Here is a 14,961-nt window from a genome sequence, read left to right as displayed (position 1 = left end):
ACGCCGATACGGAGCGATGCTGCTTTGCCCAGACTGAAACATAATACAGAGAGACAGAGAGAGGAGGAGGAGGGGAGAAAGTAACGGGTCGAAAGAGGAGGAAATTGAGAAAACCACTTTGATGCCGACAAAACCAGAGTGGAGACAAAAGGTTGTATCTGTCTCGCACAGACAACAACTAACTTTTATTAGTCCTTCACACCATCTATTATATTGCCATCCAGGAGGGAGCATCATGAATGTCTTCTGGGGCTCTATGATAAAGCCACCCGGACTCGCTGACATCTTTCTTCTAACTTAACACAAAGCATCCAAAGGCCTCTGGTGCTGCCGTGGTTCTGATTAGTGCACCTCTCTGTCTGTTAATATTAAATGAGCAAAAATCATGTGAAATTAACCTGCAGATCTCAACCGCTAAAAAGCGTCTGGCCCTCAAAAGTAGCTCTACGTTTTCTTTGGGAATACTGTATGACACGTTGGCCGTTTTCTGCTATTACTGTACGCAACATGTTCAATTAGGAGGCATAAATTAAGAGCTGATTGAGTCAACTGTGCTCATTCATCCAGCGAGCGGAGAACAACTTTCTGCAGAGCCGCTGTTTATCAAAAGCCTAATGCAGAGCCATTGTTTTGCTCTGAGCATACGGCGGTCAGCGGGGACAATAAATTCTTACAGATAAAGTTTTACAAGCATTTGGTGCTTGGGAAGTATTAATTTCAAAGCCTGCAAAGGGGGTACTAAGTATTCCCTTTAAAAATTGAGGCTTAAGTCGAAAACACATTAACCTGGCTGTTGTTGTTTTATTGTGATCTGTTAATATTTATCTGTAATCATCTGAGTTGTTAGTTTCTGTGTACAGTGATATTTAAGATGCACAATACAAGCATAGAGCATCTAGACGGCTTCAATCAGAAAGTGTGCGACTGTACAGAATCATTTCTGTAAAGACATTCATCTTATGACTATAGATCGTGCTGTCTTGAATCATATTGTATCAGATCACATTATATGAGCTATAGAATGCGTAGCAACAAATAATTTAATTCTCCTTCTTCTTTTTCTTGCATGCACAGTAGTGTTGAATTGTGTAACATTAATGCTGCTGGCTTTTGCCGCAGATGCTGGAGACATTATTATTATTACTGAATATTCTATAAGACCAACTGTATTGTGCTGCAACACTGTTCTGTGTGGAAATTACAATAAAAATAACATCAATAATACATTAGATACAATATAAACGGAACATTTAATAATTACTGGGATTGAATCTTGTGTTTCTTGTGAAATCTGTGCTGTGCTGCAATGTTGTCCTGTGTGTGCATTACATTAAAAATTATAGAAATAACATATTACATATAATATAATCTAACTCAAGTAAGAGTGATTTAAAATTGATTGTGATGAATCTTGTGTCAGACGTGCAAATGGATCATGTAACATCATTAATGGTTACGGGCACAACAAGAGCACATTTCTGACCACATCTATTGGAAAAATGTGAAGCTTTTAACCAGAAAGGCTCACAAAGCACCGCCTTTCAGTCTGGTGTTGAGAACCTCTTTGAAATTAGCAATGTATTCAGTCACGTCTGTGATTGTCTCTGATATGCAGCATGTCCTTTCATATCTCTGGCTGTGTACTCTGTATCTGTAAGTGCTTTTGTTGATCTTATTATCTGCAGTACTCTAGAGTCACTGCTATGAAGCAAGGTCAGAGCCAAAGGGTGAAGTTTCTATAGACTCTACTATCTGCACACTGAGTTCTGCAGGATTTCTGGGACTGCTGATGGCATTTTGCAAGAGAACCGACTGGTGGATCTGTTATCTCGAACATAACCTCTTCCAGAGCAGCTTAGATGAGCAGCATAAGTTACCAACACAGAAGTGAACCGTTGTAGCTGTGAAAATCAAGGATTCATTCTGGGTTATTTTGCTGAACTCAAATACTTCTAAAGGCCCTCAGCCTCCCCAGCAAAAAGGTATCTTGATCTCTAGGAGATTACCTGAAATATAAAGGCTACATACAGTACCTAGGGATTAGATAATAATCACGTTCGAGGTCGGTACACAACATTTAGATGCATTATTAATGTTGTACAACTTTCAGTACTATTGTGGGATGGGCACAGCTGCGATTAAAGTTATCTGTCTTTTCTTTTGGGCCGCATTTGACCTGTATTCCTAAATGTAATGTTTTAAAATGAAACCCGCAAAATATTTTTAAAGAAAACTTTAAAGCTGTACAAAGATTAGTTTTATATTAAAAATAATTCACATGGTTAGCAACTAGCTGCTGCATTTAGCAGCTAAGGAGACATATTTTCATCATGAGGTGGCGACCGAAACATTGCTACGAATGACAATGTTTTGCCTTGACAACTTAATAAGATCATGTTGTGACAGTGTTGCATTAGCAGCCCGTTTCCTTTCTTTTTTTTTTTTTTTTTGCAGATTTTGTGGTTGTCTCGTGTATGTTGCTTGAGTACATATCAATTCAGACTCAATACGGGTTTCATTATTCCATGACTGTGCTCTGATTTCGACCTTTAGCATTTATTTTAATTGTATTTCTGCCAGATAATGGATTTGTACGCAGCAGTACAGCTGGTCTCAAGCTGAAATCAAGTGACTGTACAAACCGTGTAATCTGGGGAAATAACACAATTATTATCAGAAATTCAGCACTGGCTAACTGAATTTTATTTTATCTTATTTGATTTGCTTTGATTTGTTGACATGTGTTCTATTGCTCCTTTCTTTTAATTTGCTTTTATTCTAATTTTATTGTTTGATTTTAACTGGAAAGCATTTTTGGTCACCTTTGAGTGTTGTAAAGTGCTCTATAAATAAATCTTGATTGATTGACTGATTGAATCTAAACCTCTCACTGATTTGTTTGATTAACCCCTCGATGCCCATTGCCGTGAATTTGCAGCCTACCACTTTCATTCAGACTGCAGCCGAAATAGCGTATCCATTCCCCCAATGCCGGTTTGTACATATTCAATACGTACCTTGGAACCTTTTACAAGCACTGGTTTCTCGCAGGACAGTTCGGAGAGGGACCTAATTATTATACTATTATTATATATCTATGTATCTATGTTCTATGTGTAACAGATAAATTAACAATCTCCACTTATTTTAGCATCAGCTGGAAAGCAAAGACACACAAAAAATGTTTTTGATTTAATTGTAGATAAATTCAGGTGTCATGGGGTTAATAACGCTATTCCCTGTGATTTAATACCTATTTGGATGCTAATTAGTTCTATTTTTACTAGTAATGAGGAAAATCCCTTTTCCAATCCATCATATAACAGTTATTGTGAATGTTTTCCTTTTTTCAAAGATAAATATGATAAAGCAGTACAGTTACAGCAATAAGATGCTTGGAAACCACTATGCTGTTAGTCAGTCTATCCTATTTATAATAATAACGATAATAATTTGCCTTTATTTGTCACAAATACATTACAGCACTGTGAAATGTTGCTTTTCGTCTATCCCAATCGGGGTCAGAGGGCAGGGTCAGCTACAGTACAGCGCTCCTGGAGCAGGAAGGGTTAAGGGCCTTGCTCAAGGGCCCAACAGTGGCCACATCACGGCTTGAACCTCTAACCTTCTGATCGGTAGTCCAGAGACTTAACCGCTGCACCACCACTGCTATTTTTTTAGATTTTTTTTATTGATTCCTGATTCAATATTAAATAAAAATACTATGAAATATAACATCTAATTCATTGCTGTATGAAGCTAACAGTTTATTTGAGGATATTCTAAACCTTAAATCATGTTGTTGTAATGGAGAAATTATTCATGCAATGTTTACCAAACTGTTTCCTTATCTCCCTGCTACTATGGAGTGTTTGGCAGCTTATTTTTGCACTACTTTGATTGATGCAATGTGATGCAGTTTGTTCTACAATTGTACTTCATCTGTGTTTGTAAATGTGGTTTTGTTTGTAAAGGTGTGCCCATGGTTGCACTGAGTGGTCTTGTTTGTGTGCACTGTGTATGCGTGTGTGTGTGTTTGTGCGTGTGCCTGTGCGAGCGTGTCAGAGAGAGGTGACATTGTTCCTGGCAGAAATATGTTCCAGGTTTGGGGCTCAGGTGGCTCTGGTTTGTGTCTGATCAGAGCTGACACACAGGACGACACAGTAACACACTGTCTCTGTCTATTTCTTGATTTAGCTCGCTCTGGTTTGTAATCCCCTCCTCTCTCTCCACACCACACACACACTCGTGTGGGGAGCGGTGCTGGAAGCTCTATCAATCTTTCTGAACATCAATCCTGAGCAGCACTGCGGCCCAAAAGCCTTTTGCTTTCTCACACCTGATGCAGAAGCCGAAGCCGCTGCTGAATGAAGCCACCTAGACGGGCTGAGGACGCTTCTTGAGAGTGCAGTATGTACTTTTATTTACTTGAATAGAATAGCTTATGAATATGTTTCTGCATGCCCTAGAATATGCGGCTTCAAAGCATGCCAATTTGAAAAGGCTGCTGATACGCCGCTGAAAGAATGAGGACAAAATGGTGGACAAAACGCATGAACTGATTGCGCAGCTGTTATCGGGCAAAAGCTGGCCAGTTTCACTTTGCTTTGTTCCCAGACTAATAATGCACTATTTCTGCATCCAAATAAGTTATTATTCAAGGGACAAAAATCTGCTTTCTATTAGTTTTCACATGTTACAAGTAATGTTCTACTGACTGTTTCAATATGACAATCTGATTTTACCATATGGTGGCTAGCAGCAGGGTGGTAGATATATTTTATAGATTTCTGGAAAACTGGGAATGTGAACGACCATGTGACCAGTTCACATTTCACAATTTTATATGGTAGTATATGAACATGGAATATCTACTTGTGTTTTAATACATAAAAGAACAGCAACAACAATTACTACTAATAATGTGGAATTGCTGTGGTTTCTACACAATAAAAGTCCTCTTTTTTGTTCAGTTAAACCTCTAAAAGCTCATCTCTGTGGGTCAAAGTTAAATATTTAATTTTTTATGTGATAAAAATAATCCCTTCCAACCTTAAAATGTCTTAGATGTAACTCCACACCATTACTTCCTCCAGAATATGCAGGTCTATGAAGCCCTTGCCTCTTTCTTTTCAAATTCCTGCACCATTTGCTGCAGCTGGAGCACACCAGCTCACCCACAACTCTGTTTAAACGCTGTAAAACTACTCTACGCTACATAATATGCAGTTATATTACTGCATTAATTTAGCCTGAGACCAATGCTTCAAAATAAAGATTCAGAAAATCCCACTGTGCACATCTTAACAAGTTAAAGAACAAGTTTTTAAATAATTTCTACTTCTTGTCAGTCATTTAAAAAACTGAAAATCTAATATTCTCTGTTTAAAATATTTAACTACTCAATATAAGACGTTTTTTTATTGACTATGTGGTTTACAGGTATCAAGTACGTTGCATATTAGATCATGACTGGTAACAAAACTGCTTCTACTCTAGTCATCTAGTATGCACATGTTTTAAAGATTATTGCCAAAACATTGAACTAGTTTCTGCACATACACTGTTCTGCACTGCGAAGGTCAAACAGCCACGGCAGGGTACAATAAGAAAAACATGTTTCTGAGTGAAGAGAAGCTTTAAATTTCAGTTTTTGGCAAAATATTCCACGAGGTATTAAAATTTAATGGAGGGATGCAGTATTTTTCAATGAGAATTATATCCCAAGAGGTTAGAGAAGGCTTTGAAAACACATTTAGATCATCACGTAGGGATATAACTCCAGAAAATAAATGTGCAAAGTTGAAGAAAAAGAGAAAACTAAATTATCAAACTATTTTATAGTTTGATAGCTGATCTTTTTAGGAGAGATTTGGACTCAAAAATACAATACTTCTAAAATCCTGGCTCTAACTCTGGTTGCCAGTATAACTAATGGGTGCTAATTTCCACTGGGAGCAGCTGTTTGTATTCTTGACAGCTATCAGTAGCTTTATGCAAAGGTGATTAGCTCCATCTGCATTGTTATGAAGGGCATGCATTTATTTGTTTTTATGCAAGTTTACTACATCTATATTTCCACATCAAGTCGTCAGCTTTCCGGTTGCACCTGTGACAAATTCATATTTAGGATAGTGAGGCTAAATCAGAGCAATGCGATTAGAAGTTCCCGATCAAATGAGGTTAATTGTACATTGTGATGAGGGATGAAAGACGCATTTAGAGGAGGAGGGAAGCGTCTTGACTGGGCTTGGCTGTTTCAACTGCTTTGCTGACTGTGGTAGCTCAAAAAGTTGTGTCTGTGCCAGCGCGTTTGATCACCAAGAAAATCCTCTTGTGTCAAACTTCCTCTGACTCCCAACTTCAAAAAATACCCCAAATCAAAGAGCATCGTGGAGCAAGAAAAAGATTCACCCGCACAACCCCTTAAAATAGCATAAAGAGAAATATGTATCAAAATATCATCAGTCATCTTTTTCTCCATGAAACAGGCCCAAAAGAACAAAGAAAGACGGGGGGGAGGATAGATGAAAGTGCAGATATAATCATCTCCACAGCATAAGTGCTGCAGGTAGAAGATAAATTAAAAGCAGACTGTGAGTTTTGTGTCCTTATTCCAGCAGCCGATTAGACCTAAATCTTCCAAAGCGGGGCACAAGTGTCCTTGGATGTCCCCGATTTTTTTTGTCTCCCCCTTTACTTGATTTGACGTTATCATCATTGACTTGGAATAGGGCTAGCTTAATATTTGTGCAGTTCCTTATTCAATAGCAATTTCATCCTTGAGCTGGAGGTTGAGCCGCAATAATAATGCACCTCGTTGTGTAAGCTGGTCTCAATAGGTGCTTTGTTGCTCAAAATCCTGACAACAATTTGGTTTCTGGGACAATGCTGTTAGTTGGCCAATGTATTTTCAAGGGCACAGTTGTGATGATGGTGTCCAAGGCCCTCTGTCGCTTGAGAGCGAGACAAAGACCTTCGAAAAACCCTGTAGATGGCTTTATAATGGGTATCTGGGTGTCATTAGCCAGGCGTTATGATCATCCAAGGTTACATAAGGCTAATGATTTGCATAAGAAAGATACCTTTTGAATTGCAGTGGTCAGCACATACACTTTCACCAACACATCGGTATGCATCTCATATCCAAAGTCCCACCTAAAAGATGTTTGACTTGTGTGTGAGTGTTTTCCTCTACATGTGTACACATCCCCCAAAAAGACTTCAAAACAAGAAAAAAGGAAAAACATGCAACAAAAATACCTTCGTCTCGAGGCTTGTTCATTGAAGATTCATCATGTTTTTTTGTGAGCGGACCTAGGGTTAAGAAAAAAAGGGGGGAAAAAGAGAAAAGAGAAAATTCAAAAAAGATTACTGGCAAAAACCGAAAAAAAAGAATATCAAAAAAAGAAAAGAAGCAAGAGCAAAAAGGACAAATCAGCAAGAGTTCATGTTTGCTTATTGTTTTTTTTTTCTTTTTCCTTTAAAAAGAGTACAAAAACAAAAAACAAAAGGCATCACAGACACAGATTTATCACAAGAAAAGACACAAGATCAAAGAAAACTCTCTCCCCCTGCAGAAGAAAACGGCTGCCATTGTTCATGGTCCCTCTTTCTCTCTCCTTTAAACTGTTGGTTCCCTGAGTCTAACTTTTTTTGGAAGCTGGGTGGGTGGTGAGTGGGGCTGGGGGGTGGGTTTGGGGTTGGTGAAAAGGGGAAAAAGGGAATGTGGATTAATAAGGCCTCGGCGGTTTGAAGAACAGGACCCAGCCCTTTTCATCCAACCATGACCAAAAAATAGATTCTTTTTTTTTTTTCTTTTTTAAAAAATAGAACAGGCAAAGAAGAGGACACCTAAAGGAAGCGGGGCAGGTTTGGGTCCTGATGCTCAAACCCCAAAATTTTAAAGGTTGAAATCTCAGCAGTGGAAGCACACAGAAGATTTTAAAGGGTTTTTGCACAACATTAGTCAATTAGACCTTTTTTAGAAAGACAGACTGAACACACAGACACCTTTAATTACACAGCCACCGGTAAAGCAGAGAGACAAAGACCCCTGTAATGGTAAAAGGCATGTTAAGCATGTTTCAGATAAAATAGGGCACAGGTGCTTTAGTATTTTTGTGTGCGTGTGCATGTGTGCATTGTTATTTAGTGGTTAAACCAGAGAGCTATTCCCCAGGCGGGTAAATAATTACATAGCGCAACAGCAGTGTGTCAATTTGAAATGACAAGTAAGCGTGACGCTAATTGCGTGGAGGAGTGCAGGTAAAAGGTGAATGTAATTTGATGCCCATCTGCCCACTGGCTGTTTTTGGTAAATTAAAAGAGTAGCGGAGAGAAAGAGAAGAAGACAAGAGCGAGAAGGAAAGCCGCACACGGAGGGAAATCGATGAGAAAAATAACCTCCTCCACTCCCTCCATCATCACTTCTCACTGTTGCTTTTTTTAAAAAATTTGTTGATGAATTACTTGTTTCATATTCAAGTAATGTGACTGCGACCAAGTGGTTTCTATGTCCTTCATTAAGTGTTCCTAGACCTCTCTCTCATGAACACCAAGTGAGGGTTTGTTTAAAAAAAAAGCTTCAAAATCAGCTTTGATCTTAGTCCCGTTTTATCATCCGCCCACCTGTCATTTCCCTGTATGCTGCGGTCATGTAAGGTACAGATATAACAGACACGAGACAAATGCGGTTGTTAGTTTGAAGTGAAACCATGTGCGTATACTGCTCACCTCGAATCTCAGAAAACGTGAATGCTTGTAGAAAATACAGCTCACCTTCAGCCTTCAGAAAGCAAGCACTACTACAAAGATATTCTTCACCTTTCATCGCTTTCATCTGTTAAATCCACTTTGGGAACTTGAGGTTTGGCAAAGAAACTTTTTATTGTAAAAAATATCTACTTATATACCAATAATGAAACACCTGCTTTTTATCAGAATGAAAAAATTGCGTATATATACCCTTTAAGATTTGCAGATTATCAAATAAGACCTCATTGATGGCTAGAACATAAATGACACTTCAAGCTGAAGACAGAAATTTCAAAATAAAAATACACAACAAATATTACATCAACACACAGATTAGACAAAATGCAATACAACATCACTCAGGTTGAAAGCACTGGGAAAAGTAGCAAAGCACACTTCGAGTTAAGATGTGAGGGTTTTTAAGTAGGAATTATGTAGAACAGGCTCCTCCAGCAGGTCATTTATATACATCTTCTTCCTTATATATCTGGCTGATCACACAAGATACAGACATTTTTAGCCCATTTTATAGCTATCATCATCGCATATCATTCCCGTACATATGGGTCAGCAGGGACCTCCTCCACCTTCTAGTTAGCTCATTGGGAGGTTATCATCCAGTCTGATCACTGATCAACAAAATGCAACCACCGTAATGTCAGCAACCTCTTGTAGTCGTGTGAAAGAGTGCAAGTAAAATCTCTGGTGGTGTCATCAACCTGGAAACACATGAAACGGATTTGTGGTTTGCAGTAAATGTAGCAACAGGGGACATTTTAACCCGAACCACGATTTTCTAAACGAATAAAACCGAATAAAACCGAAACCAAGTGAAAAAAATAACGATCCAAGATGGGAGTCAAACTCACGTCTCCCGGCTGAAAGTCTGCTGACTCTTTGTATATGCAAAATCATTAAATGAGGTGATCATGGAGCATCATTAAATGATTAAATGTGGTGATAACGTACCTACTGACCCAACACAAGGTGGAGGAGGTCCCTACTGACCCATATGTATGAGAATGATAGGTGATAGCAGCCATTTAATGGGCTGATGACATCTGAAACAGGTACTGACTGGTGTCACACTGCTACTTTTAAAGGTTTTTTAATCCAGGATGTGTTTGTTGGATTGTGGTGTCACACTGAATTTATAGGGAGGTGGTGGGGGTTGATGGTAGGTGCATAAAGCACAGACATTAGAGATTTGGGTTTGGTTCCCAGGTGTGCGAGTTTGAAGTGCTGCAGAGAAAAAATGATGGCTGATTTTTGAACAAAAGCACAAATCCAGATCCTTGCTAACAACTTTGTGAGACTAACTTGGGAACAGAGGCATTTCACCAACCAAATTATGGGACTAATTGCAATTTTGTCCATCCAAGAGCTAGAGATATTTTGGTCAAAAACAAACGTGAAGGTACTGTTGATCGTTGGTGCATCACAGTAACAATTCATTGCCCGAGAACTGAATGCACCAAATTTTGTGACAATTCATCAAGTAGATATGGCTGGATTTTCCTGTGTTAGAGAGGCTTGTGACCTGCTGCAAAAAGCCATAAAATTAATACAAGCACACAGATTAATCATTCGAGGAACATAAATGTTTGTACAAAACATCATGGCAGCCCATTCAAGACTAGGTGAGATATTTCAGTCTGGTGGACCAACCAGCAGAATGACACATGCATCCCTAGAACCCCACCATGTTTCTATTGTACCTCAGAGCAAAAAACAAACAGAATTTAAGACTTATGTAAATATTAGAAAATTAAACACTCTAAACAGTCTGCTGTTGCTGACTTATAGTTTCACATTTGACCTTCTGAATACGTCTGGACAACCTGGACGTGAACATGCACTTGTTTCTAACAGACTCTCCTGCTCAGTGTTTGGGCACATACATTTATAAATAGGCTCTGCTTTCAGGTATTCAGCTAATTATTAGAAATGATGTGGCAGCTGGCTCCAAGCGACAACAAAATTCTTAATTAGAAATTGAGTTATGAGGACTAATTTAATGGAAACTTTCCTTTCAAAAGTAAGATTTATGACCTGGAAGCACACGTTCATAATATTTACCAGCAGATACAACCTAAAAGCTGATGTTTCTAATATTTTCTGTGACATTTAATAACCTGAGAGCTGAAATGTATACTATTTTCTATGATATTGATAACTTGAAAGCAGTGTTTACTAATACTTTTCTGGGGTTTATTACTGTCTTTTCTAACAGCCACTAACCGTCAACTGAAAAACCTGGTAGATTGTTGAGCATGACGTTAACTCTTGACATCAGAAACAAAGAATTTATAAGAAAATTAACTTAACTCAAAGTCCACATGCAAGATTTTACTGAAACTTTTCAGTAAAAACATTAACTAAGAAGACAACAAGACATATCTGAAACCAATGAAGAAACTTGTAAGTGGACGTTGAGATGAGGTTTGTCAAACAAAAAAATAGTAAATTCTTAATTCTCTAAGGGTAAGGCAACATGATGGTTTGGTCAGTGAAATTTCATCATCTGCAGTCCCTAATCGGCTGACTATTATATATTGTTTATACATTGTACATTGCTTAATATTAGCTCCACAAAGTCACATGTTTCTGATTGATGCACACGAAAAGAATCCACTAAAAACTTTGCCATGTTATGGAAAAGTTTAAATACTAAACTGCCTATCAAAGAAACAGGAGAAAGTCTGTTTTTTGGGGAATTGGGGTGGGGGGTTACAAACTGGGGAAATCAAAAATCAAGGAACCATTACCGGCCGCGCAACATGCTGTGAAAAAGTGTGAAAACGGAGCTTGATTGACATCTTTTTTTCTTTCTTTTTTTTTGCAATGAGTGGGCGAGGAGCCAAGCAGTGTGAATCAAGCTGTGGAGAAAAAATAGCCGTTTTTTTCCTGACATTTTAAGACTCTTTTCCCAATCAAAAGAACTGCGGTGATGTACAATTTGATGAAAAACCAAACGCCAGCCCTCATCAACCCTTAACACACACTGTACCTGCAGGCGCCAAAAATACTGGCACTTGTTATGATAATTCACCCAAAATAGACAGTAGAAATGCTCTTAACTAGCTCAGCACACAACTACAACAAAGACATCCTGCAACGCATATATTTTTTAGAAGAAGTAAAAATATCCTAGTGATACTTTAGGAGTTGTGTGACTTGTTTGCTTGTTATACTCCACATTAATCACCCGTTACATTTGCCATAAATAAAATAGAAGAACATGTCAGACCTCCAGATGTTTACACTCTCTCTCGTCCATACAGTCGCCTTCTTTTATCCTCCTCTCTGTGAAACTGTTTTCCTCTTTCTCTCCTTGCGTTATTCTGCGTCTGTATTGCAGACCGACTGCAGCTCACTTTGAAGCTGGTTATGTAAGGCTTCACTGTGTCGCCGCTTCTTTTAACATCAACACACACACAAACGCCAAACTTACACGTCTCCCAACAGTAAACATGCATTCAAAACACATATACGTTAATATACAAGCTGCATGTAGAAAGAGTGTTGATGTGAAGACAAAGGCATGTCAGTGTTTTTACGTGAATACTCGTGGGATTTTGTGCTACTGTACCAACTAAACTGCTTTTATTCAGACGCAGAAGGAAGAGACAGATTAAGCGTGATAAGATTTTTCTCCTTCTACTGTCCTGACACAGGTTCACACACTTCAGCAAATTACTGGAAGCGTTTCAGTGGACAAGAAAGTGTTATATTTGTAATAAATGAAAAGGACAACAAACACAGACAAATGTCTTGCTGGTCTAATTCATCCAAAGCTATCCGCTCATTTAGTGTTTAGTAGTACTAGGGGCGTTAATCAAATACAGTAATGCATTATACATAATTTTGTAATAAAAAAAAACTAATGCATAACTTTATCTTACTCCATGTAGACAGTAATTCATTACACTGATTTGCATTACTTTTCCACTGCTCTGCAACATCGTCCAACATGCACTGTCATGAAACTGCTGGTTAAGAGTGCAATGTTAAATTTTCCTTACACCCACGTAATTGTGCAAATCCCAACCCTAATAAGCAGCATTGATATTTTTATGCTCTTTTATAAAGTATTACCACAGAGCCAGCAGAAACATTTTTGAAAACCAGCACAAAACTCACACAAAGACCTCAAATGCTCCAAGGTCAAGGCTCACTTGCATTTCTAAGAAAATCACAGTGGCAATGGCAAAACAAAAGTAGCAACTGTAATGTGATTAGTGAATTCAAAAACAGCAAAGTTTTGCACATTGTGTTAGAGACAAATGTAATGTTCCTTTGGTTTGAGATCTGCAGACTTCATTCTTTAAGTCAAGCATCTAATTTTGCATTTATCAAAAAAAAAAATACAATTTGTCTCGGCAATATAAATAACATAAGCATATAAATAACTGTCAGATGCATCTTCCTTTATATGTTCTGTTTATTCTTTGACTATATTACATTTTGCACAACATGTGTGGCTATTGTATGTGTTTGCACAGAACCGCGCAACTATCAATTAGCAAAATTATACAGAAGATTGGTATATCATTATGAAAATTGTATGTGGTATAGATTGTCTAAATTAATGGTTTCAGGCAAGGTGTAATGTAAAGACACCTACGCATGGCCATAAATGGTGTATTTCAGTGCGTTGATGATGTTTTAGTAGTTAGATGTTCATTAGGTTAAATTGATGTAGTCAAACAGCACCAGCCGATAATAAACTCAATCTGGAAAAAGGTTATCGTCAGTGAAACTCCTTTAAGATCTAGAGATTTTTTTATGCTGGTTTCAACAACAGATATTTCAAAACATACCATCACTGTTTACAACTGCAAGAGCTCATTTGGCTTAATTTGTGTGAGTGATGGGAGGTGCTGGTGGATTTTGCAGGTCAGATTTGTGCATATTTAGTGACTGTGGTGTCTGGTCAGAGGAGCTTCATCTGTTTCTTCAGAGCCAAAAGCTTCTGATGCAACAAACCTTTCAGTAAGTGTTGGCTGTGATTAAAAACTAACAGAATTCCCAGTGAAGGGTTTTTTTTGTTTTGATAGCATACAACAGTTCATCTGATGTAACGGATAGCAGAGTCTGGTTAACAATTTGGAATATTTCATATGATTTCAAATATACAGTGTAAAACAGAAGCGAGGAAGCCTGTGAGGAACACCACTTAAATGTCAAATGAATAGGGAATGTCGGTAGCTGGCCACTTTAATTGTTAAAACTAAATGGTATTGACCTAAAAAAAGCTAACCCATTTCTTTGATTATGTCCGCTGTCACACAGGTGGCATAATTCTAAATCACTTTCCTCATAAATGCAGCAGGATAAATCCAATATCAATCTACAATTGATTATTTTTTAATACAAATTACACATTTTTACTGTGTGGATGTTGTTGTATTTGGCCACAGACACACGATGTAGGCCACAAAGGTGTCTGTTATATATGCCACTCGAATATAGGAACACCATTCTAGTTGATACTGGCTTGTATAACAGCTGTACACTGGCCAGAGGCCATTAAGCATTACACAAGACTTTGTCATGGTGCCCCATTTCCAACTAAACTCCCTCAATGTTCTCCGCTTGCCAACCTGGAACTATTCAACTCCTAGAAGTAAGAGGCTGCACCTGGTTGCACCTTCAGGTACTATAGCCAATCTACATTACTTAAAGTATGTATAACAAACAAAATGGGTATCTGGCATCGGTATATACTAAATATTAAGTGACTCGAATCTGAGCAGGGAAAAAAGTAGAGATTTGGACATCTATACAAATTATTCAAAATTGTACTGCCCTATAGTAATGGCATTATATCAAGTTGATATATAGAGTATTTCCTCTTAAGAATTATAAAAAACTAAGATTTCAAAAAGACCATATTGAAAATACAGGCCCAAAAGTAGAAACTCATTTCAACAAAAGTCAATTCATCAATCATCAGTAACACACAATTTAAAGACATGGGATCACTGAACACCTGTGTTTTCCAATTAGCCTATATGCATGAACATATTTACACAATGACGTGTAAACCCCAGAATTTTTGTCGATTTTGGGCCTATGGGGTTTTTCATCTGCTTTTTGAATTGTCAGAGAAACAAAAAATGTGCTGATTGTGAGATTTCAAAAAGATGGAGCAAAATACAGAAAGATTGATGACCAACAGTAGTAATCAGAAGCTACAGT

At 37.9% G+C, this 14,961-nt stretch overlaps 1 protein-coding gene across 2 annotated transcripts in view; it reads right to left on the bottom strand.

Annotated features, from left to right (window-relative positions):
- Positions 1 to 14,961, bottom strand: part of nlgn2a (neuroligin 2a) — a 210,581-nt gene that overhangs the window by 87,980 nt on the left and 107,640 nt on the right. The window contains exon 3 of one of the 2 annotated variants that reach the window (XM_035950297.2): positions 7,264 to 7,317. The exons of the other annotated variant lie outside the window; for it this stretch is intronic. Coding sequence (XP_035806190.1) covers positions 7,264 to 7,317 — 54 coding nt within the window. The remainder of the gene's footprint in view (positions 1 to 7,263; positions 7,318 to 14,961) is intronic. 2 annotated transcript variants of the gene reach the window in all.

This window comes from Amphiprion ocellaris, chromosome 23, assembly GCF_022539595.1.
Source record: "Amphiprion ocellaris isolate individual 3 ecotype Okinawa chromosome 23, ASM2253959v1, whole genome shotgun sequence".
NCBI classification, from domain to species: Eukaryota; Metazoa; Chordata; class Actinopteri; family Pomacentridae; genus Amphiprion; species Amphiprion ocellaris.
The sequence above is the reverse complement of the archived record's forward strand: the minus strand, read 5'-3'. Positions and strand labels throughout refer to the sequence as shown.